This window comes from Gigantopelta aegis, chromosome 9 (genome assembly GCF_016097555.1).
Source record: "Gigantopelta aegis isolate Gae_Host chromosome 9, Gae_host_genome, whole genome shotgun sequence".
In the NCBI taxonomy this organism is placed as follows: domain Eukaryota; kingdom Metazoa; phylum Mollusca; class Gastropoda; order Neomphalida; family Peltospiridae; genus Gigantopelta; species Gigantopelta aegis.
Window position 1 is genome coordinate 25485942 of NC_054707.1, and position 20249 is coordinate 25506190.

A 20249-nucleotide genomic window follows, 5' to 3' on the forward strand; every position below is an offset into this window, starting at 1 on the left:
ATATATAGATAGATATACATAGATAGATATAGATACTGCCCTTTGTGAAACCTAGAGCAAAAAACTGTAACACATGTTTACAATTTCCTTTTATACATCTGATGTTTGACAATTAAAACCTTTATATACTTTTTATATGGCTAATATAGTGCTGGCTAACTGTACGACCCAACAAACGTTCCGTGTAATAGTATCAATATAAACCAGGATATCAAACATTTTGCAATTATTAATTATGGCGTAACTGTTTATATTTAGTGCACTGGTTATGAATGTACTTTTTGTTGAATTCGTTTTGGAAAAAAAAACAAAAAAAACATTATGATTAATAAATTTAAAATAATAGTTTGTGCTTTCATATCTATACACACAAGTATGATTTTTTTTCGTGTTAAACTTTCCATAATATTAGAACAGAACAGAACTTTATTACACTCGGGGCCATCGTTCGATGGCGTTTAAGGAATACAAATATACATATATAATATAACAGCATCAAGACAGCATCAGACACTTGCCTTTAAAAATATCACATTCGCAATAAAAATGTCCTACAATTAGATTAGTACTGTGCCCTGTCAAAATCCTGGCTAGAACATTGAATATATGTATGTATATATGTATATATGTATTTATGTATGTATATATGTATGTATGTATGTATGTATGTATGTATGTATGTATGTACGTACGTACGTACGTACGTACGTATGTATGTACGTACGTATGTGTGTATGTGTGTGTGTATGTATGTGTGTATGTGTGTGTGTATGTATGTGTGTATGTATGTATGTATGTATGTACGTACGTACGTATGTATCTACGTATGTATGTACGTACGTATGTGTGTATGTGTGTGTGTATGTATGTGTGTGTGTGTGTATGTATGTATTTGTGTATGTATGTATGTATGTATGTATGTATTATGTATGTGTACGTATGTATGTATGCCTTGGTATCTACTTTTTAGAATTGGGACATCTTGAGCTGGTGCCTGCCCAATGTGTCCCAAGTGGGACATGTTGGTCTGTTACAATCAATGCTTCATCTATGCCCGTGATCTCAGTACTTACCGAGGTAGGAAAATATTGGCAAGTCATACTGGTCATCAAACTCCAAGAAATTTTCACGGAATACCACAAATCCACCTGCATAAGAAAATAAGAGCTTTTAGGACTTTATTAAAATATCCTAAAGAACACCACTAGAGCACACATTCATTTATTAATCACCGACAAAATATCCTAAAGAACACCACTAGAGCACACATTCATTTATTAATCACCGACAAAATATCCTAAAGAACACCACTAGAGCACACATTCATTTATTAATCACCGACAAAATATCCTAAAGAACACCACTAGAGCACACATTCATTTATTAATCACCGACAAAATATCCTAAAGAACACCACTAGAGCACACATTCATTTATTAATCACCGACAAAATATCCTAAAGAACACCACTAGAGCACACATTCATTTATTAATCATCGACAAAATATCCTAAAGAACACCACTAGAGCACACATTCATTTATTAATCATCGACAAAATATCCTAAAGAACACCACTAGAGCACACATTCATTTATTAATCATCGACAAAATATCCTAAAGAACACCACTAGAGCACACATTCATTTATTAATCACCGACAAAATATCCTAAAGAACACCACTAGAGCACACATTCATTTATTAATCATCGACAAAATATCCTAAAGAACACCACTAGAGCACACATTCATTTATTAATCACCGACAAAATATCCTAAAGAACACCACTAGAGCACACATTCATTTATTAATCACCGACAAAATATCCTAAAGAACACCACTAGAGCACACATTCATTTATTAATCATCGACGAAATATCCTAAAGAACACCACTAGAGCACACATTCATTTATTAATCACCGACAAAATACACTCTGCTTGGTGCAAAGATGCCGTTCGATGTACATATAAAAATACATCGCATATATTTTACTATTACGTTGACTTTGATAACAATGGACTATCATACGTTATAAGTGTAATTAGATCGCAATCAACTATTATACGTTATAAATGGACTTAAATAATAAACTATTATACGTTATAAATGGACTTAGATAGCAATCGACTATTATACGTTATAAATGGACTTAGATAGCAATCGACTATTATACGTTATAAGTGGACTTAGATAGCAATCAACTATTATACGTTATAAATGGACTTAGATAGCAATCAACTATTATACGTTATAAATGGACTTAAATAATAAACTATTATACGTTATAAGTGGACTTAGATAGCAATCAACTATTATACGTTATAAATGGACTTAGATAGCAATCAACTATTATACGTTATAAGTGGACTTAGATAATAAATTATTATACGTTATAAGTGGACTTAAATAATAAACTATTATACGTTATAAATGGACTTAGATAGCAATCGACTATTATACGTTATAAATGGACTTAAATAATAAACTATTATACGTTATAAATGGACTTAGATAGCAATCGACTATTATACGTTATAGATAGACTTAGATAACAATCGACTAGTCTACGCCATAAATGGACTTGGATAACAATAAACTAGTACACGTTATAGGTGAACTTCCATAACAATCGACTATATACGTTATAAGAGGACGTGGATAATAAACTATTATACGTTATAAGTGGACTTGGATAACAATCGACTATTATACGTTATAAGTGGATTTAGATAACAATTGACTAGTATACGTTATAGGTGAATTTAGATAACAATCGACTATTATACGTTATAAGTGGATTTAGATAACAATTGACTAGTATACGTTATAGGTGAATTTAGATAACAATCGACTATTATACATTATAGGTGGATTTAGATAACAATCGACTATTATACATTATAGGTGGACTTTTTTTTTTGTATATGAGAAATATAATTGTTTTTCGACAATATTCAACATTAATTATTTAAAATTGTATTTAAAAATGGACAGTAACCACACTTGACAAAATGCCACCATTAACTCACCAATTCTCATAACTATATTTAAAAATCCGGAAGCCTCTAAACGTTATTATATTATATACTACTAACTACACGTACAAATCATTAACAGGGGTGACACAGATACATCATGATACTACTGCCGACTACAAAATACTCGATACCGTTGCTCGTGTATCGATTCATATTTTGACCATGTATTGATTCCTACTTTAACTATGCATCAATTTACAAAGTTTGTATTAATTTAGTGGACAGAGAACATGTATATGCATGCTTATGTCAATAATATTTACTCAGAAAATACCCCCGGTACTGTGAATCGGGTATTGTGGTGTAATAAGATTTATTGCCCCCAGAACATAGACAGTGAACAGGTTGGGGAGCCGTGGTCACTGCCTTACAAAGTACATATTTAAACAATAGTATCTAAACAAAATATGCTATTTAAATATGTTAATGCTTTCTGTGGTATTTATAAGACGGAAAGGGAGAGAGAGAGAGAGAGAGAGAGAGAGAGAGAGAGAGAGAGAGAGAGAGAGAGAGAGAGAGAGAGAGAGAGAGAGAGAGAGAGAGAGAGAGAGAGAGAGAGAGAGAGAGAGAGAGAGAGAGAGAGAGAGAGAGAGGCAGAGAGAGAGAGGCAGAGAGAGAGAGGGAGGCAGAGAGAGAGAGAGAGAGAGAGAGAGAGAGGAGAGAGAGAGAGAGAGAGAGAGAGAGAGAGAGAGAGAGAGAGAGAGAGAGAGAGAGAGAGAGAGAGAGAGAGAGAGAGAGAGAGAGAGAGAGACAGAGAGAGAGAGAGAGAGAGAGAGACGGTGCAACAGCAGTAGATAAGTATAAAGAAGTTGTGGGAATATAGGTGGACTTAGATAACAATCGACTATTATACGTTATAGGTGGACTTAGATAACAGTCCCATAATTGTAGTCTGTATAGCTAGATACAGTCCTGTCCCCTAATTGTAGTCTGTATAGCTAGATACAGTCCTGTCCCCTAATTGTAGTCTGTATAGCTAGGTACAGTCCTGTCCCCTAATTGTAGTCTGTATAGCTAGGTACAGTCCTGTCTATATAGCTAGGTACAGTCCTGTCCCCTAATTGTAGTCTATATAGCTAGGTACAGTCCTGTCCCCTAATTGTAGTCTATATAGCTAGGTACGGTCCTGTCCCCTAATTGTAGTCTATATAGCTAGGTACAGTCCTGTCCCCTAATTGTAGTCTATATAGCTAGGTACAGTCCTGTCCCCTAATTATAGTCTATATAGCTAGGTACAGTCCTGTCCCCTAATTGTAGTCTATATAGCTAGGTACAGTCCTGTCCCCTAATTGTAGTCTATATAGCTAGGTACAGTCCTGTCCCCTAATTGTAGTCTGTATAGCTAGGTACAGTCCTGTCCCCTAATTGTAGTCTATATAGCTAGGTACAGTCCTGTCCCCTAATTGTAGTCTATATAGCTAGGTACAGTCCTGTCCCCTAATTGTAGTCTATATAGCTAGGTACAGTCCTGTCTGTATAGCTAGGTACAGTCCTGTCTGTATAGCTAGGTACGGTCCTGTCCCCTAATTGTAGCCTGTATAGCTAGGTACGGTCCTGTCCCCTAATTGTAGTCTATATAGCTAGGTACAGTCCTGTCCCCTAATTGTAGTCTGTATAGCTAGGTACAGTCCTGTCCCCTAATTGTAGTCTATATAGCTAGGTACAGTCCTGTCCCCTAATTGTAGTCTATATAGCTAGGTACAGTCCTGTCCCCTAATTGTAGTCTGTATAGCTAGGTACAGTCCTGTCCCCTAATTGTAGTCTATATAGCTAGGTACAGTCCTGTCCCCTAATTGTAGTCTGTATAGCTAGGTACAGTCCTGTCTATATAGCTAGGTACAGTCCTGTCCCCTAATTGTAGTCTATATAGCTAGGTACAGTCCTGTCCCCTAATTGTAGTCTGTATAGCTAGGTACAGTCCTGTCCCCTAATTGTAGTCTGTATAGCTAGGTACAGTCCTGTCCCCTAATTGTAGTCTGTATAGCTAGGTACAGTCCTGTCCCCTAATTGTAGTCTGTATAGCTAGGTACAGTCCTGTCCCCTAATTGTAGTCTGTATAGCTAGGTACAGTCCTGTCCCCTAATTGTAGTCTGTATAGCTAGGTACAGTCCTGTCCCCTAATTGTAGTCTATATAGCTAGGTACAGTCCTGTCCCCTAATTGTAGTCTGTATATAGCTATATAGCTAGGTACAGTCCTGTCCCCTAATTGTAGTCTATATAGCTAGGTACAGTCCGGTCCCCTAATTGTAGTCTGTATAGCTAGGTACAGTCCTGTCCCCTAATTGTAGTCTGTATAGCTAGGTACAGTCCTGTCCCCTAATTGTAGTCTGTATAGCTAGGTACAGTCCTGTCCCCTAATTGTAGTCTATATAGCTAGGTACAGTCCTGTCCCCTAATTGTAGTCTATATAGCTAGGTACAGTCCTGTCCCCTAATTGTAGTCTATATAGCTAGGTACAGTCCTGTCCCCTAATTGTAGTCTATATAGCTAGGTACAGTCCTGTCCCCTAATTGTAGTCTGTATAGCTAGGTACAGTCCTGTCCCCTAATTGTAGTCTATATAGCTAGGTACAGTCCTGTCCCCTAATTGTAGTCTGTATAGCTAGGTACAGTCCTGTCCCCTAATTGTAGCTAGGTACAGTCCTGTACCCTAATTGTGTCTATATAGCTAGGTACAGTCCTGTCCCCTAATTGTAGTCTATATAGCTAGGTACAGTCCTGTCCCCTAATTGTAGTCTGTATAGCTAGGTACAGTCCTGTCCCCTAATTGTAGTCTGTATAGCTAGGTACAGTCCTGTCCCCTAATTGTAGTCTGTATAGCTAGGTACAGTCCTGTCCCCTAATTGTAGTCTGTATATAGCTAGGTACAGTCCTGTCCCCTAATTGTAGTCTGTATAGCTAGGTACAGTCCTGTCCCCTAATTGTAGTCTGTATAGCTAGGGACAGTCCTGTCCCCTAATTGTAGTCTGTATAGCTAGGTACAGTCCTGTCTATATAGCTAGGTACAGTCCTGTCCCCTAATTGTAGTCTGTATAGCTAGGTACAGTCCTGTCCCCTAATTGTAGTCTATATAGCTAGGTACAGTCCTGTCCCCTAATTGTAGTCTGTATAGCTAGGTACAGTCCTGTCTATATAGCTAGGTACAGTCCTGTCCCCTAATTGTAGTCTATATAGCTAGGTACAGTCCTGTCCCCTAATTGTAGTCTGTATAGCTAGGTACAGTCCTGTCCCCTAATTGTAGTCTGTATAGCTAGGTACAGTCCTGTCCCCTAATTGTAGTCTGTATAGCTAGGTACAGTCCTGTCCCCTAATTGTAGTCTGTATAGCTAGGTACAGTCCTGTCCCCTAATTGTAGTCTGTATAGCTAGGTACAGTCCTGTCCCCTAATTGTAGTCTGTATAGCTAGGTACAGTCCTGTCCCCTAATTGTAGTCTGTATAGCTAGGTACAGTCCTGTCCCCTAATTGTAGTCTGTATAGCTAGGTACAGTCCTTTCCCCTAATTGTAGTCTGTATAGCTAGGTACAGTCCTGTCTATATAGCTAGGTACAGTCCTGTCCCCTAATTGTAGTCTGTATAGCTAGGTACAGTCCTGTCCCCTAATTGTAGTCTGTATAGCTAGGTACAGTCCTGTCCCCTAATTGTAGTCTAATATAGCTAGGTACAGTCCTGTCCCCTAATTGTAGTCTGTATAGCTAGGTACAGTCCTGTCTATATAGCTAGGTACAGTCCTGTCCCCTAATTGTAGTCTATATAGCTAGGTACAGTCCTGTCCCCTAATTGTAGTCTGTATAGCTAGGTACAGTCCTGTCCCCTAATTGTAGTCTGTATAGCTAGGTACAGTCCTGTCCCCTAATTGTAGTCTGTATAGCTAGGTACAGTCCTTTCCCCTAATTGTAGTCTGTATAGCTAGGTACAGTCCTGTCCCCTAATTGTAGTCTATATAGCTAGGTACAGTCCTGTCCCCTAATTGTAGTCTGTATAGCTAGGTACAGTCCTGTCTATATAGCTAGGTACAGTCCTGTCCCCTAATTGTAGTCTGTATAGCTAGGTACAGTCCTGTCCCCTAATTGTAGTCTGTATAGCTAGGTACAGTCCTGTCCCCTAATTGTAGTCTGTATAGCTAGGTACAGTCCTGTCCCCTAATTGTAGTCTGTATAGCTAGGTACGGTCCTGTCCCCTAATTGTAGTCTATATAGCTAGGTACAGTCCTGTCCCCTAATTGTAGTCTGTATAGCTAGGTACAGTCCTGTCCCCTAATTGTAGTCTGTATAGCTAGGTACAGTCCTGTCCCCTAATTGTAGTCTGTATAGCTAGGTACAGTCCTGTCCCCTAATTGTAGTCTGTATAGCTAGGTACAGTCCTGTCTATATAGCTAGGTACAGTCCTGTCCCCTAATTGTAGTCTATATAGCTAGGTACAGTCCTGTCCCCTAATTGTAGTCTGTATAGCTAGGTACAGTCCTGTCCCCTAATTGTAGTCTGTATAGCTAGGTACAGTCCTGTCCCCTAATTGTAGTCTGTATAGCTAGGTACAGTCCTGTCCCCTAATTGTAGTCTGTATAGCTAGGTACAGTCCTGTCCCCTAATTGTAGTCTGTATAGCTAGGTACAGTCCTGTCCCCTAATTGTAGTCTGTATAGCTAGGTACAGTCCTGTCTATATAGCTAGGTACAGTCCTGTCCCCTAATTGTAGTCTATATAGCTAGGTACAGTCCTGTCCCCTAATTGTAGTCTATATAGCTAGGTACGGTCCTGTCCCCTAATTGTAGTCTGTATAGCTAGGTACAGTCCTGTCCCCTAATTGTAGTCTATATAGCTAGGTACAGTCCTGTCCCCTAATTGTAGTCTGTATAGCTAGGTACAGTCCTGTCTATATAGCTAGGTACAGTCCTGTCTATATAGCTAGGTACGGTCCTGTCCCCTAATTGTAGTCTATATAGCTAGGTACAGTCCTGTCCCCTAATTGTAGTCTGTATAGCTAGGTACAGTCCTGTCCCCTAATTGTAGTCTGTATAGCTAGGTACAGTCCTGTCCCCTAATTGTAGTCTGTATAGCTAGGTACAGTCCTGTCCCCTAATTGTAGTCTGTATAGCTAGGTACAGTCCTGTCCCCTAATTGTAGTCTGTATAGCTAGGTACAGTCCTGTCCCCTAATTGTAGTCTATATAGCCAGGTACAGTCCTGTCCCCTAATTGTAGTCTATATAGCCAGGTACGGTCCTGTGTCAGTGAGCCAAGGCACAATGTAAATAGTTTACCTCGCCATTCGGCCATGCCAGGTGCTCCTAAGATGAAAAGGTCATCCTGAAAGTAAAATAAAATATGTCAGACCCATTTTCCCGTTCCAACCGGTGCTACACAGTGTATGACCAATTTTAATACGTATTATGTACATTTTATCGACAGGCTGAACATATCCCAGTGGTAAAGCGCTCGCTTGGTGCGTGGTCGGTTTGGGATCGATCGCCGTCGGTGAGCTCATTGGGCTATTTCACATTCCAGTGCATCAAGACTGGCATATCCAAGGCAGTGGTGTGTGCTGTCATATCTGTGGGATAGTGCATTAAAACAATTCCTTGCTACTAATGGAAAAATGTAGCGGGTTTCCTCTCTAAGACTATAAGTCAAATTACCACACTTCTGACATCAAATAGCCAAAGATTAATAAACCAATATACTCTAGTGGTGCCATTAAACTTTACTTTTCGTTTTATCACAAAAACTGCAGTTGTGATCATGCTAATCAAAGTAAGCTGCAGTGAAGCTCGTTCGACTTCAGTACAGCTCTAACCGTATTGCTCAGGTTAGGAAGACGGCCGAGTTATTCTCTCTCATATTATTTAATCCAGTCTATGAATAAGATGGTCATACATGTTGGAGAGTTGGCCACATACATCTTTCAGCCTTGCCGGATATTTCTTATCTTTTTTAAAAACTATATTTCACCTCTCACCGCTGAACGATACTGCAGGCCATTACTGTCCGGGGCCCATATTTTTGAAGCAATCTTATCGCTACAATATCGTAAAACCATCGTAAGTCATGACGTCACTAAGGCATATGTCGTAGTGACGTCATTGTTACGACGGTTTTACGATATCGTAGCACTAAGATTGCTTAAAAAATCAGCAGGTAGCTATGCACTTAAGGTGATCTTAGTGCTAAGATATATTCGTAAAACTGGATCCTGGGCCAGTGCTTATAAGTTCACACTCAATCTCTAATGACCTCACATGCATGAAATTTGTATGGCGTTGTCATGACGTTCAAATCCCAGACTCTTGACTATTGAGTCTAGGCAAGTTTTATAAGCACGGGGGCCCTATTTTACGAAATGATCTTAGCGCTAAGATCACCTTAAATAGATAAGTGTATACGGTAGCTATGCACTTAAGGTGATCTTAGAGCTAAGGTTCATTAAGATAGTCCCTGAGTGAACGGGTTTTGTTTACCACACATTAGTGTCTAAGTGTCTGGTAGGAACTTCCTGAATATGATAAGAGTTCAAACCTCGTACGCTTGAGCTCATCATGAAACCTATACCAGGTGCTTCAGTCGAGTCCCTCAAATACAGTTAATTTTAAAGTGCCCTTTTAGTGTACTTGGAGAATACCTTAATATAATGCTGTCCCCTAGTATTTGTACTGACCCCGCAACCCCTGGTTTGTTTCAGGTCAGATGCGCTCGGCGTCGCAGTATACCTTGTTTCCATCGGCGGAGAAACCAGCTTGAGCCATTCCGTACATGAATTCCTGACGCGACTCATCGATGTACTTTTGCTTATTGGGTAACGGTATGTCGGCTATAACACTTGATTTCTTGTTCACATGGCGACAACGCCCGGGCATGAACCAATAGTTCTGACTTTCAAATGACTTATCTGTCCATCGGTACGCACACACCTTAAAAAGAAAAAGAAAAATATCCTGTATAACAACATCATCAGCTATCGGATATAAAGAAAACTCGATATATTATTTTCATTATAGTCTAAGCTCCAAATTCTCTAGTTGGACATGAAGAAGCTTTTTCATTATTGTATCATGTGTACATATCCCCTGAATTAATCCAGGGTGGGGTACCAAAATAAAATAATGGGAAGCCCATTATGTTGGACGATATTTATGATGGTAGACATTGTCATTGTATTCCTTTTCTAAAGCATTCCAGACCACATAATGATGGGAGGATACTTTATGCATAGCTGTGGCTATAAAACCTGTTAAGGTGAAAACAATAATTATGAAAGACTTTCTGTATCAATACCAAGATGTGATGCTGGTGTAACAAATCACAGTCCTTTTTGACTTAAGACAAAAGTGATACTTTGCATCCTGTTTCTTCAAGCATAGAAATATAAGTATTGTATGAAGTATGGTGTCCACTTTTGTCATGTTACAGAATAGAAGTTAATAGAGGATCAGGGCCGTACCCTCCGGGGGGCAGGGGGGGGGAGGCAGTTGCCCCGTGAGAATCTCACTTTTTGTTTTACTCCAGAAAATAGCATACACATCTCAGGGTTTAATTTGTATAGTGTTTCATTTGTTTATAAAAAGTAGTACCCACCCCTTAAGATTTTAATCAGAGTACAAGAGGATGAACCGTACATTACTTCATTTTGGCCACGTGATGTCATAATCCAAAATGGTCGTCATCAGATGTTTGCATACAAAAGATAATATCAGGTGTAGCAGCCCAAAATGTCCCAACTTCCCAAGATGCACCAATTAGGACATTTTGGGCCGAACACCAGCCCACAATATCCCTATATAAAATACATACATTAAACCCTACTTTGTGACATATTTGCTTTAACCATTTAAAGGACTGTGAATATTTTAAAACTGCACGTCCATGCAGAAATGAGTGGCTCGGATGTCGAACGTGTGAACGATCGTAGGATCGATCCCCTTTGTGGACCTATACGGTTTTCTGAGTCCAACCAGTGCTCCACTAATGGAATATCATATATACATGCATTGGTGTATTGGTGTGTGTATGTATTGATGTACTGATGTATATATATGGATGGATGGATGAATGTATTGATGTATGTATGTATTGATGTATGTATGCATGTATTGATGTACTGATGTACATATATATATATATATATATATGGATGGATGGATGGATGTATTGATGTATGTATGTATTGATGTATGTATGTATTGATGTATGTATGTATTGATGTATGTATGTATTGATGTATGTATCTATATATAAATATTCTATTGCATGGAATATTTACCTCTGCCGTGTCATTCACATAGGTGATAGTTGATCCAAACATTTCCTTGTAATAAGGTGATCTGTCCGAGTTGACGTTTTGATTGTTATCTAAATATACATTTTTAAAGACAATTTAAGAAGTATATAATAACATTAATAATAATAATAATACTAATAATAATACTCATTATCATCATCATCATCATCATCATCATCATCATAATAAATAATAATAATAATAACAATCATAATAATCATAATCATAACAAGTAAATAAATATAGTTTTGTTTTGTTTTGTTTTGTTCAATAGAGCACGCTGATCTATTAACAAAGAAATCACCATGTTATGTTTTGCATTAGCTACTGCAGGTACTAACACGAGGGAGAGAGAGAGAGAGAGAGAGAGAGAGAGAGAGAGAGAGAGAGAGAGAGAGAGAGAGAGAGAGAGAGAGAGAGAGAGAGAGAGAGAGAGAGAGAGAGAGAGAGAGAGAAGAAAAAGAGAGAGGGTGGGTGGGTGGGTGGTGTGAGAGAGAGAGAGGGGGGAGAGAGAGAGATACGGGGGTATTTGTTGGAAGATAATCGGTGGAAGTACTTTTATCTGTGTATCATTTGTCGAGACATACAACTCGGCATCCAGTTCAGGCAATTTTTCTTGTTGTTGATTGGCAAGTTGTACAAGAAGCAGCACAGCTTAGGTTGTGATTATGAAACATATAAACGTCAAAACACGTCTGGTTAAGTTCGGCCTATCCTGCTTTGGGTACCAATACCATCAACATTGATTTGTTAGAACATTGTCCATAACAAGCAGAGTATGGCAGTACATCTATGCCAGATATAGTGATGATACTAGATGTCCTCACGGATAGCTAAACCAGAAGCTGTCTTTTTAAAAATGATCTCATTGTTTCTGTCGAACAGGACATCAATGTTGGCACTCGAGCTAATTCATGTGCCTGGGATCATATGGCTTTCGAGAAAATTACATTCGTGTCATACACATCAGTGTCTGCGACACTGAGACGTTTCTTTGTTACTATCATGATTTTAAAAAAACACCTAACAATTTCTTTTGTAATCCAACAAAGATGAATTCATCCAGAGTCTACCTTAAATCTAATCAGACGTTTCAACAGATGTATTCGATCAACGTGTACAAGCCATTTTATTAATCCAGTCAGAGTTGTCTCCCTTCGATTACTACTACTAATAAAATTCCACATTTCCCCTTCTATTAAACAAAAATGCTTTCGTAAGGTGTACTTAAATGTATTTCAAAATTCAAATAAAAAAAATAGTAATTATATATGTAAGTAGAAATTGAGCTCACGTTTATAAAATACAAGTCTTTAGAACACAAGTTAACCTGTGCATATTTCTCCAGTCTATTGAATTTAAACATCAATTCATAACTTAATATTTTGTCCATGCAGGTAATCTGCGAACCCTTGATTCTCTAACATGTTATTGCACATTTTGATTCTTTTGTCCATAAGTGATTGTGTGTTTCGAACAAAACAGTTCCCCCTCATGAAAATGGTTATGTAATAGTCTGTTTGGGTATCTGGCGCGCGCGGTGTGCGATGTATGATGGACACGGAGTCTGTTTGGGTATCATTTAAGATTACTTCTGTGCAAGGCCCTTTCACTGATGTATGAATGTTCACTTCACGCATGCACTAACGGGGATGCGGATGCGGATACGGACACAGATACGGATACGGATACTTACCATGGACCACGTACGAATGGATACCCTTGTTAATCCGTATACGTACATACGTATATGTAACTCGTAATTCGTAGCAATCACTTTCTATGCTAATAGGCTGCGTTAGACTCCATTTATGCATCTCCATACGCCTATGCATTATTAAACACGTGGGAGGGGCGGAACGGCGGGACGTAGATCAGTGATAAAGCGCCCGCTTGATGCGCGGTCGGTGTGAGATCGATCCCCGTCGGTAGACACATTGGGCTATGTCTCTTTTCAGCCAGTGCACCACGACTGGTATATCACAGGCCATGGTATGTGCTATTCTGTCTGTCGGATGGTGCATATAAAAGATTCCTTGCTACTTATGGTAAAATGTGGCGGGTTTTCTCTCTAAGACTATATGTAAAAAAATTACCAAATGTTTGACATCCAATAGCCGATGATTAATAAATCAATGTGCCCTAGTGGTGTCATTAAACAAAAACAACTTTTATTAATGGAATTTACGCCTAATTCTCTGCGTGAAATAGATGCCGAAAACGAGTAAACGAACGACATGGCCTGGTATTTGCAAACGAAGATGTACGTTGTTTTGTGAAATTGGCTCCTGATATATACTCAAAGGCAAAAGTTATTGTGACATGGATGGTTTGGAGTAATAAATTTGTGAATGGATTGATGGATGTAAACTAGAGAAAATGTGCATGAAACAGCTCAAAGAAATGCAACCAAGCAGTTGTTGCAGCGATTGCATGCTTTGTGCAAGAAACATGGAATATTCGGGAGAAATGCTGTCCAGTGTTTAACATAAAAGACCAGACATTCAGTCGTAAATCATTGCTACTTTGTGCAGCCTTCAGAAGTTCAGAAGTCAGAAAATCACCATTAGTGAAGTGTTTGATGCAATTTCGTCATGCCACGCCTCAGTGAAAATGACAGCTGACGAGTCATACGTATGCTTGAATCTGGGACCTCGCAGCGTGACGTCGCACGTCAATTCAACGACTACAGAAACACCATATGGCACGTATGGCAATCATATATCAATAAAACAACCAGGTCAGGTACCGTCCCCGTAGCGGCCGACCACCCGTGAAAACCCCTCGCCATGACACATGGATCCGAACCACACATCTGCGAAACAGGTTCCAGCCAGCAACCCTCTCAGCCCGTACCATCCCTTTCTCCAGCGTTTAGTGGCCTCAATGAGACGACGGTGCCAGGCCTGTATCAATGCTCAATGTGAACACACTCGCTGCTGACTGTGTGAACTTCGCTCTGGACCCCCTCTAGTGATGTGGCTCATTTGCATATGGCAGGTGCACCCTTTTCATGGACTATTGCTCGTTTCCATACCTTCGGACATTTCTCTTTCCATGTTATAACGTTTCATACACGGCAGTAAAAAGTTATCATCAATTATCTTTGTCTTTTGTGTGTCACAATAACTTTTGCTTTTTAGTATATTATATAGACTGAACAAATTTACTTTTAAAACTGCCAAAATTGTAAGCTAAAATATTGCTAGGTTTTTTTCTCTTTTAAGATGCTATTGAAAAGTGTGTTTGAGGGCATTTAAAAATAAAATTACCTCCCACTTTAAATATCTAAAAAAAATCCCAACCCGTCTCCAATTTAACTATCCTTCTGACCCAAGGAAAACCTACCATTTTGATTGCCCTGATAAAACTGTCTGCAGAGATCTTGATTGACGTTACATATATACACTGCTCCAGTTTCCTCCACTGTCGTGTTTTCTTTCGGGGCTCCGATGTACAATCTGTACAATAAAACAATCGACATTTCAAAACTGTGAACTTCAACACACATATACACAGTCATAAACACACACGCACGCACACACACATGCAAACACACACATATACAGTCATACACACACAAACACACATACACACAAACACACACACACACACACACACATACAAAACATACACACCACACACCTAACGCACAACACACGCACGCACACATACACACAAACACAGTCATACAAATGCACAACACGCACGCACATATACATACACACAGACACACACATATATACATAATCATACACAAGACACACATACACACGCACGCACAAATAACTGTTGTTAAGTAGATTAAATTCGAAAAGAGTGTATATGTGTGCCTCTGTAGGTGCATACACTGTTTTAATGTTAAAGGTTGTTTTTTTGTTTTTTTTGTTAACAAACACTACTAGCGCACATTCATTTATTAATCATCGGTTATTGGATGTCAAACATTTGGTAATTTTGATATATAGTCTGAGAGAAGAAACCTGCTAGATTTTTCAATTAGTAGCAAGGGATATTTTATATGCATCATCCCATAGACAGGACAGCACATACCACGGCCTTTGATACACCAGTCGTGGTGCATTGGCTGGAACGAAATGAAGCCCAATGGGCCCACCGACGGGGATCGATCTCAGACCGACGGCGCATCAAGCAAGCGCGTTACAACTGTGCTACGTCCCGTCCCTACACTGTTTTGGAATACAACTATTGTTTGACAATTCGAATAGCTTAGCTATATAGTTACTTTAATAATATAAAAAGTTGTATAAATGCCAAGCATATTTGAGTAATGTCGACAGACGTGTTATAGTAGTAATGGCTTGATCGTATTGGTGTGAATGAATAATATACGTGTGAGGATATGCAGATATTAATGCAAGTAAGCACTCCTGTTTTAGTCTGGATACATATTTGTAAACATTCAGATACATGTACAACAGTACACACACGCTTGTAAACTTACGTACGTACCGTATGCACCTACCTACCTAAATACATGCATGCATACATACATACATACATACACACACACACACACACACACACACACACGCGCGCGCGCGCGCGCGCGCGCACACACACATACATACATACAAAAAAGATTTAATTATCCCCTGCGCCAGTGCGTTAGTATATATATATATATATATATATATATATATATATATATGTAATCGTCAACCTCGACATACATACACCTACATGCATACATACATACATGTGTACATACATACATACATACATACAATATATAGTTAAACGTTAAAAGTTAGTTGTTAGAATGAGTGTGTGCATTTTTTTTTTTTTTTGGGGGGGGGGTGTAACGACACCACTAGAGCACATTGATATACTTAATTAATGGCTACTGGATGTTAAACATTTTGTATGTAAGTCAAACGTTGCCAAGCCATGGGGCCTTAGAACCGCGTGGTTGTTGGACCGGTACGAATATGGTCAACTAACGATCGTTCTATTTTTGTGGAACGTAGTTGATCTGATTGGTAGCGTTCCGGCCCAACAATTACGGGCGATTGGGTGTCACAGGTGCGGGTCTCGGTAACGGCATGAGGAAATTTGTGAAGGTAGTAAAGGATGTTAATATCCCCTGTGCCAGTGCGTCATTGAATATATGCATGTTTAAGTCAAAACCCGACATACATACAATAGAGATATTCGAAATATAAAAATACATACATACAATATATAGTTAAACATTAAAAGTTAAAGTTGTTGGGGTTGTGTATGTGCTGCTTTTTTTTGTTGGGGGGTGTATCGACACCACTAGAGCACACTGATATAATTAATTATTGGCTACTGGATTTCAAACATTTCGTAATTTTTTAATATTAGTAGCAAGGATCTTTTATATGCATTTTCCCAGTCAGGACAGCACATACCACGGTCTTTGATATACCAGTCGTGTGGGACTGGTTGGGACGGGAGAAACTCTCTCTCTCTCCCTTTGTCTCTCCCCTTCTCTCTCTCTCTCTCTCTCTCTCTCTCTCTCTCTCTCTCTCTCTCTCTCTCTCTCTCTCTCTCTCCATCCCTCTCTCTTCCTATCTTTCTGGCTCTCTCTACCTCCCTCCCTCTCTCTCCCTATCTTCCTCGATCTCTCTCTCTCTCTCTCTCTCTCTCTCTCTCTCTCTCTCTCTCTCTCTCTCTCTCTCTCTCTCTCTCTCTCTCTCTCTCCTCTTTTTTTCTCTCTTTGTCTCCATCTCTTTTTTATGCACCCACGTAGTTATTTTAAGCCGAGTTCATCTTGATCAACTAGGTACGGTCCTGAATACATAATAGGAGAATAATGCAGGCGCGGGTGCTGGGAAATGTGCGTGAGGGACGTTCGGGTTTCGGATCATGTTTCATTAGAAAAAATAGTTTAAAAAGAAAATTCGCTTGGAGCGGGAAGATCGACCCGCCCCACCACAACCACCACCACCACCCATATGCACACGCGCCTGCAATGTCATATCTATTCCTCTCAACCGTGGGTTAATAATTACAATACAATACAATTGCATACTAGTCTATGGTACTTACTCATATCCTGTTTCTGTTTTAATAAACTCCACTGCAAATCCAAACAAACTATCGTTACTTCGGCCCAGATACAATGTAGCGTGTTCGGTGTCCATGTTATAACACTGCAGCATTGGAATAAAAGTGAAGTAAATAAAGATGTATAAAACTACTTTACGAGAATGCATACTGGACGGAAATACGTCTTGCTTGATCACAGAATCGTTTTGGAAAAGGTTACTGAGACCTCGCGCTTTATCTTCGCTGAAGCTGTAGACGTGCCTGTACTTCCGGAATGAGGGCGAGTTCAGTGTGTGTGTACATGAGCTGTATGTATTGAAATCGAGTTGAGTGCAGCACGCTTCCTTCCGTACTCACTGGTTACTCGCTGGGTTGGAATGTGCTATCCCATGCCCGTATGAACCACTGGGGTGGGGGGGGGGGGGGGTTCTACTCTATATAAATAAGTTTAAAATATGGCTTATTCCCTCCTCCCCCCCCCCCCCCTCTAAAACTAGAGGCTGTGCCCCTCGGCCCTTTCCACTAGAGATTGTGCCCCCTCCATATTTCTGTCCTTACGGGCCTATATCCTGCTTGTCATGTCTCACGTAATAATCAACCATGGGAGGACATACACGAGTCATTCTACACGATGTTTGGCTCAACCCTAAACACATTGCAATGAGAGCAAACGTGTGTCCCGGATATTCCCATGATGTTACTTTTCAACATATAACAAGTATAGAATAGTATAGTGAACGATTAATTAGTATTGATTCAGGTTTGAAGGTGGATACGACCCTGATAACGTGTGTTTCACCATTTTGACCCCATCTTAGATCTGGGACGGGACCTAGCCCAGTGGTAAAGCGGTCGCTTGATGCGCGATCGGTTTAGGATCGATCTCCACAACTGGTGTAACAAAGGCCGTGGTATGTACTATCGTGTCTGTGGGATGGTGCTATTCAAAAAGAGTAGCCCATGAAGTAGCGACAGTGGGATTCCTCTCTCTATATGTGTGATCCTTGCCCATATAACCGTAAATAAAATGTGTTGAGTGCGTCGTTAAATAAAATATTTCCATCATTCCATCTTAGATAGTGTTGACTTTATGTTTGAAGTTCATTCTAAATGGAATTTTTCCAAGGAATTTGATGGTGCCGACCGATTTTTGATAGGATGTGCACAACTTGTCTGCCGGGCTCCCAATTGTTTGTTGCTGTTGTTGTTGTTGTTGTTTTTGTTGGGGTTTTTGTGCTTTTGTTGTTGTTGTTGTTGGGGTTTTTTGGGGGGAGGGGTCAGCACGAAAACCTACCTATATTATGTAAATATTGGTTGATTTTGGAAATGTTTGTGTCAATTTATATCAATTCAAGGATGATCAATTCGAACAAATAATTTTTAAAATCTAAGATGGCCACCATACTGCACAATATATAAAATGGCCGCCACAATTTTGAAAGTGTCTGGTGGTTTCACAAAGTCCATTTCAAATCAACTTAATATTTGTATTGTATAGACGGGTTTATTGACCAGTGACGTCAAAGTACTGTGCGCGGCCATGTTTAGAATCACGTGATCAATCCGCCATTAAGGAAGTGAAACTCGCACAGTAATAACATGTGAAGGCATTGCATCTGGGTGCATTTTCAGTATTTATTACTTTTTCAGTACATTTTGTGAAAGCAAAACCAGTATGTCGAATAATACAACCTTATATAAAGATTGTAGATTCATATCAAAGTTGGTGGAAAGGTATTAATCATTAAAAACGTAAATAATAAAGCATGTATATATACACGCGAATATAAAAGTAAACTAATAATTTAAACTTATGCAAGCAGATATAATTTCCCTGGATACTTGTATAGCCTAATATATTGAACTTTAAAACGATAGTTTAGCCTCAGCGGACAAGGGTATCAGATGGCACCCCCCCCCCCTCCCCTACAAGCCTAAGCTCTTGTTTTGTTTGTACTTGTCTTGGGCATCACCAGTAAGTGTCAAAGGGGTTCGTTTTTATTATTATTTATTTATTATTATTATTATTATTTATTAATTAATAATAAAAATAATAAAATAAAAAATAATTATTAAAAAAAATAGACGAAATGGGTGGGAGTGCGAATTTCGATATGGCATGCATGCGTGTTACGTCAGTAAATTATTTATTTATCATTTCATCGCACACATTTAACACCATAATAACTCGTATGTATATAAAAAAAATATAAAAAAATAAAATAAAAATAAATAACAAAAATATTTGGCAGTGGTAACTGCGTCCTACTTCAACCACATGTGATCACATCTGGAATATCCCAGAGCTTATAATAGTAACAGGTAAAACGTTGAAATCTACTCTAGATCTAAGTTCAGTCTTTCTTTCTTTTAAAAATGGTACACCACATTTTCTACAAACGTACACAATTGAAATACTTTTCTATATTTTAGGATGCATTCAGTAAAGTTTCACTTAATAACCATAACAATTAATTACACTTACGTGTGTTTCATTTATTCACTATGCTTTTGTATTGGCGTGTATAGGTGCTTTATTATTTATGTTTTTAATCATTGACAGATTTCCACCGACATTGATATGAATATACAATCTTTAAATGAGGTTGAATTATCCGACAGACTGCTTTTGCTTTTGCAAAACGTTCCAAAAAAGTCATAAAGACTGAAATTGCACCCAGCTGCAATGCCGTCACATGTTATTGTTTCAAGAATTTCACTCCCTTAATGGCGGCCGTACGGTTACGCCATCTATCGACAACGTCATAAACTGCTGGGCGACAATCGGAAAAACCCGTCTTATAGACGCCACAGTATTGTTGCAGGTAACTTAAAACGCAATATCAAACTGAAAAATTATTAAAAATGGCCACCAGAAAAACAAAATGACTACCTATAAAAGCA

The 20249-nt window shown here is 38.9% G+C and overlaps 1 protein-coding gene across 1 annotated transcript; it reads right to left on the reverse strand.

The window, feature by feature from the left end:
* Positions 1–495: 495 nt before the first annotated feature.
* On the reverse strand, positions 496–17521 carry LOC121381505 (integrin alpha-8-like). Its single transcript, XM_041510827.1, has 7 exons — positions 17346–17521; positions 14655–14767; positions 11289–11377; positions 9739–9939; positions 8296–8341; positions 1074–1148; positions 496–518 (listed from the first exon to the last, which is right to left on the reverse strand). The coding sequence occupies exons 1-7, from the start codon at positions 17510–17512 to the stop codon at positions 496–498; spliced, it is 714 nt and encodes a 237-aa protein (XP_041366761.1). The 5' UTR covers positions 17513–17521.
* Between the last annotated feature and the right edge of the window lie 2728 nt (positions 17522–20249).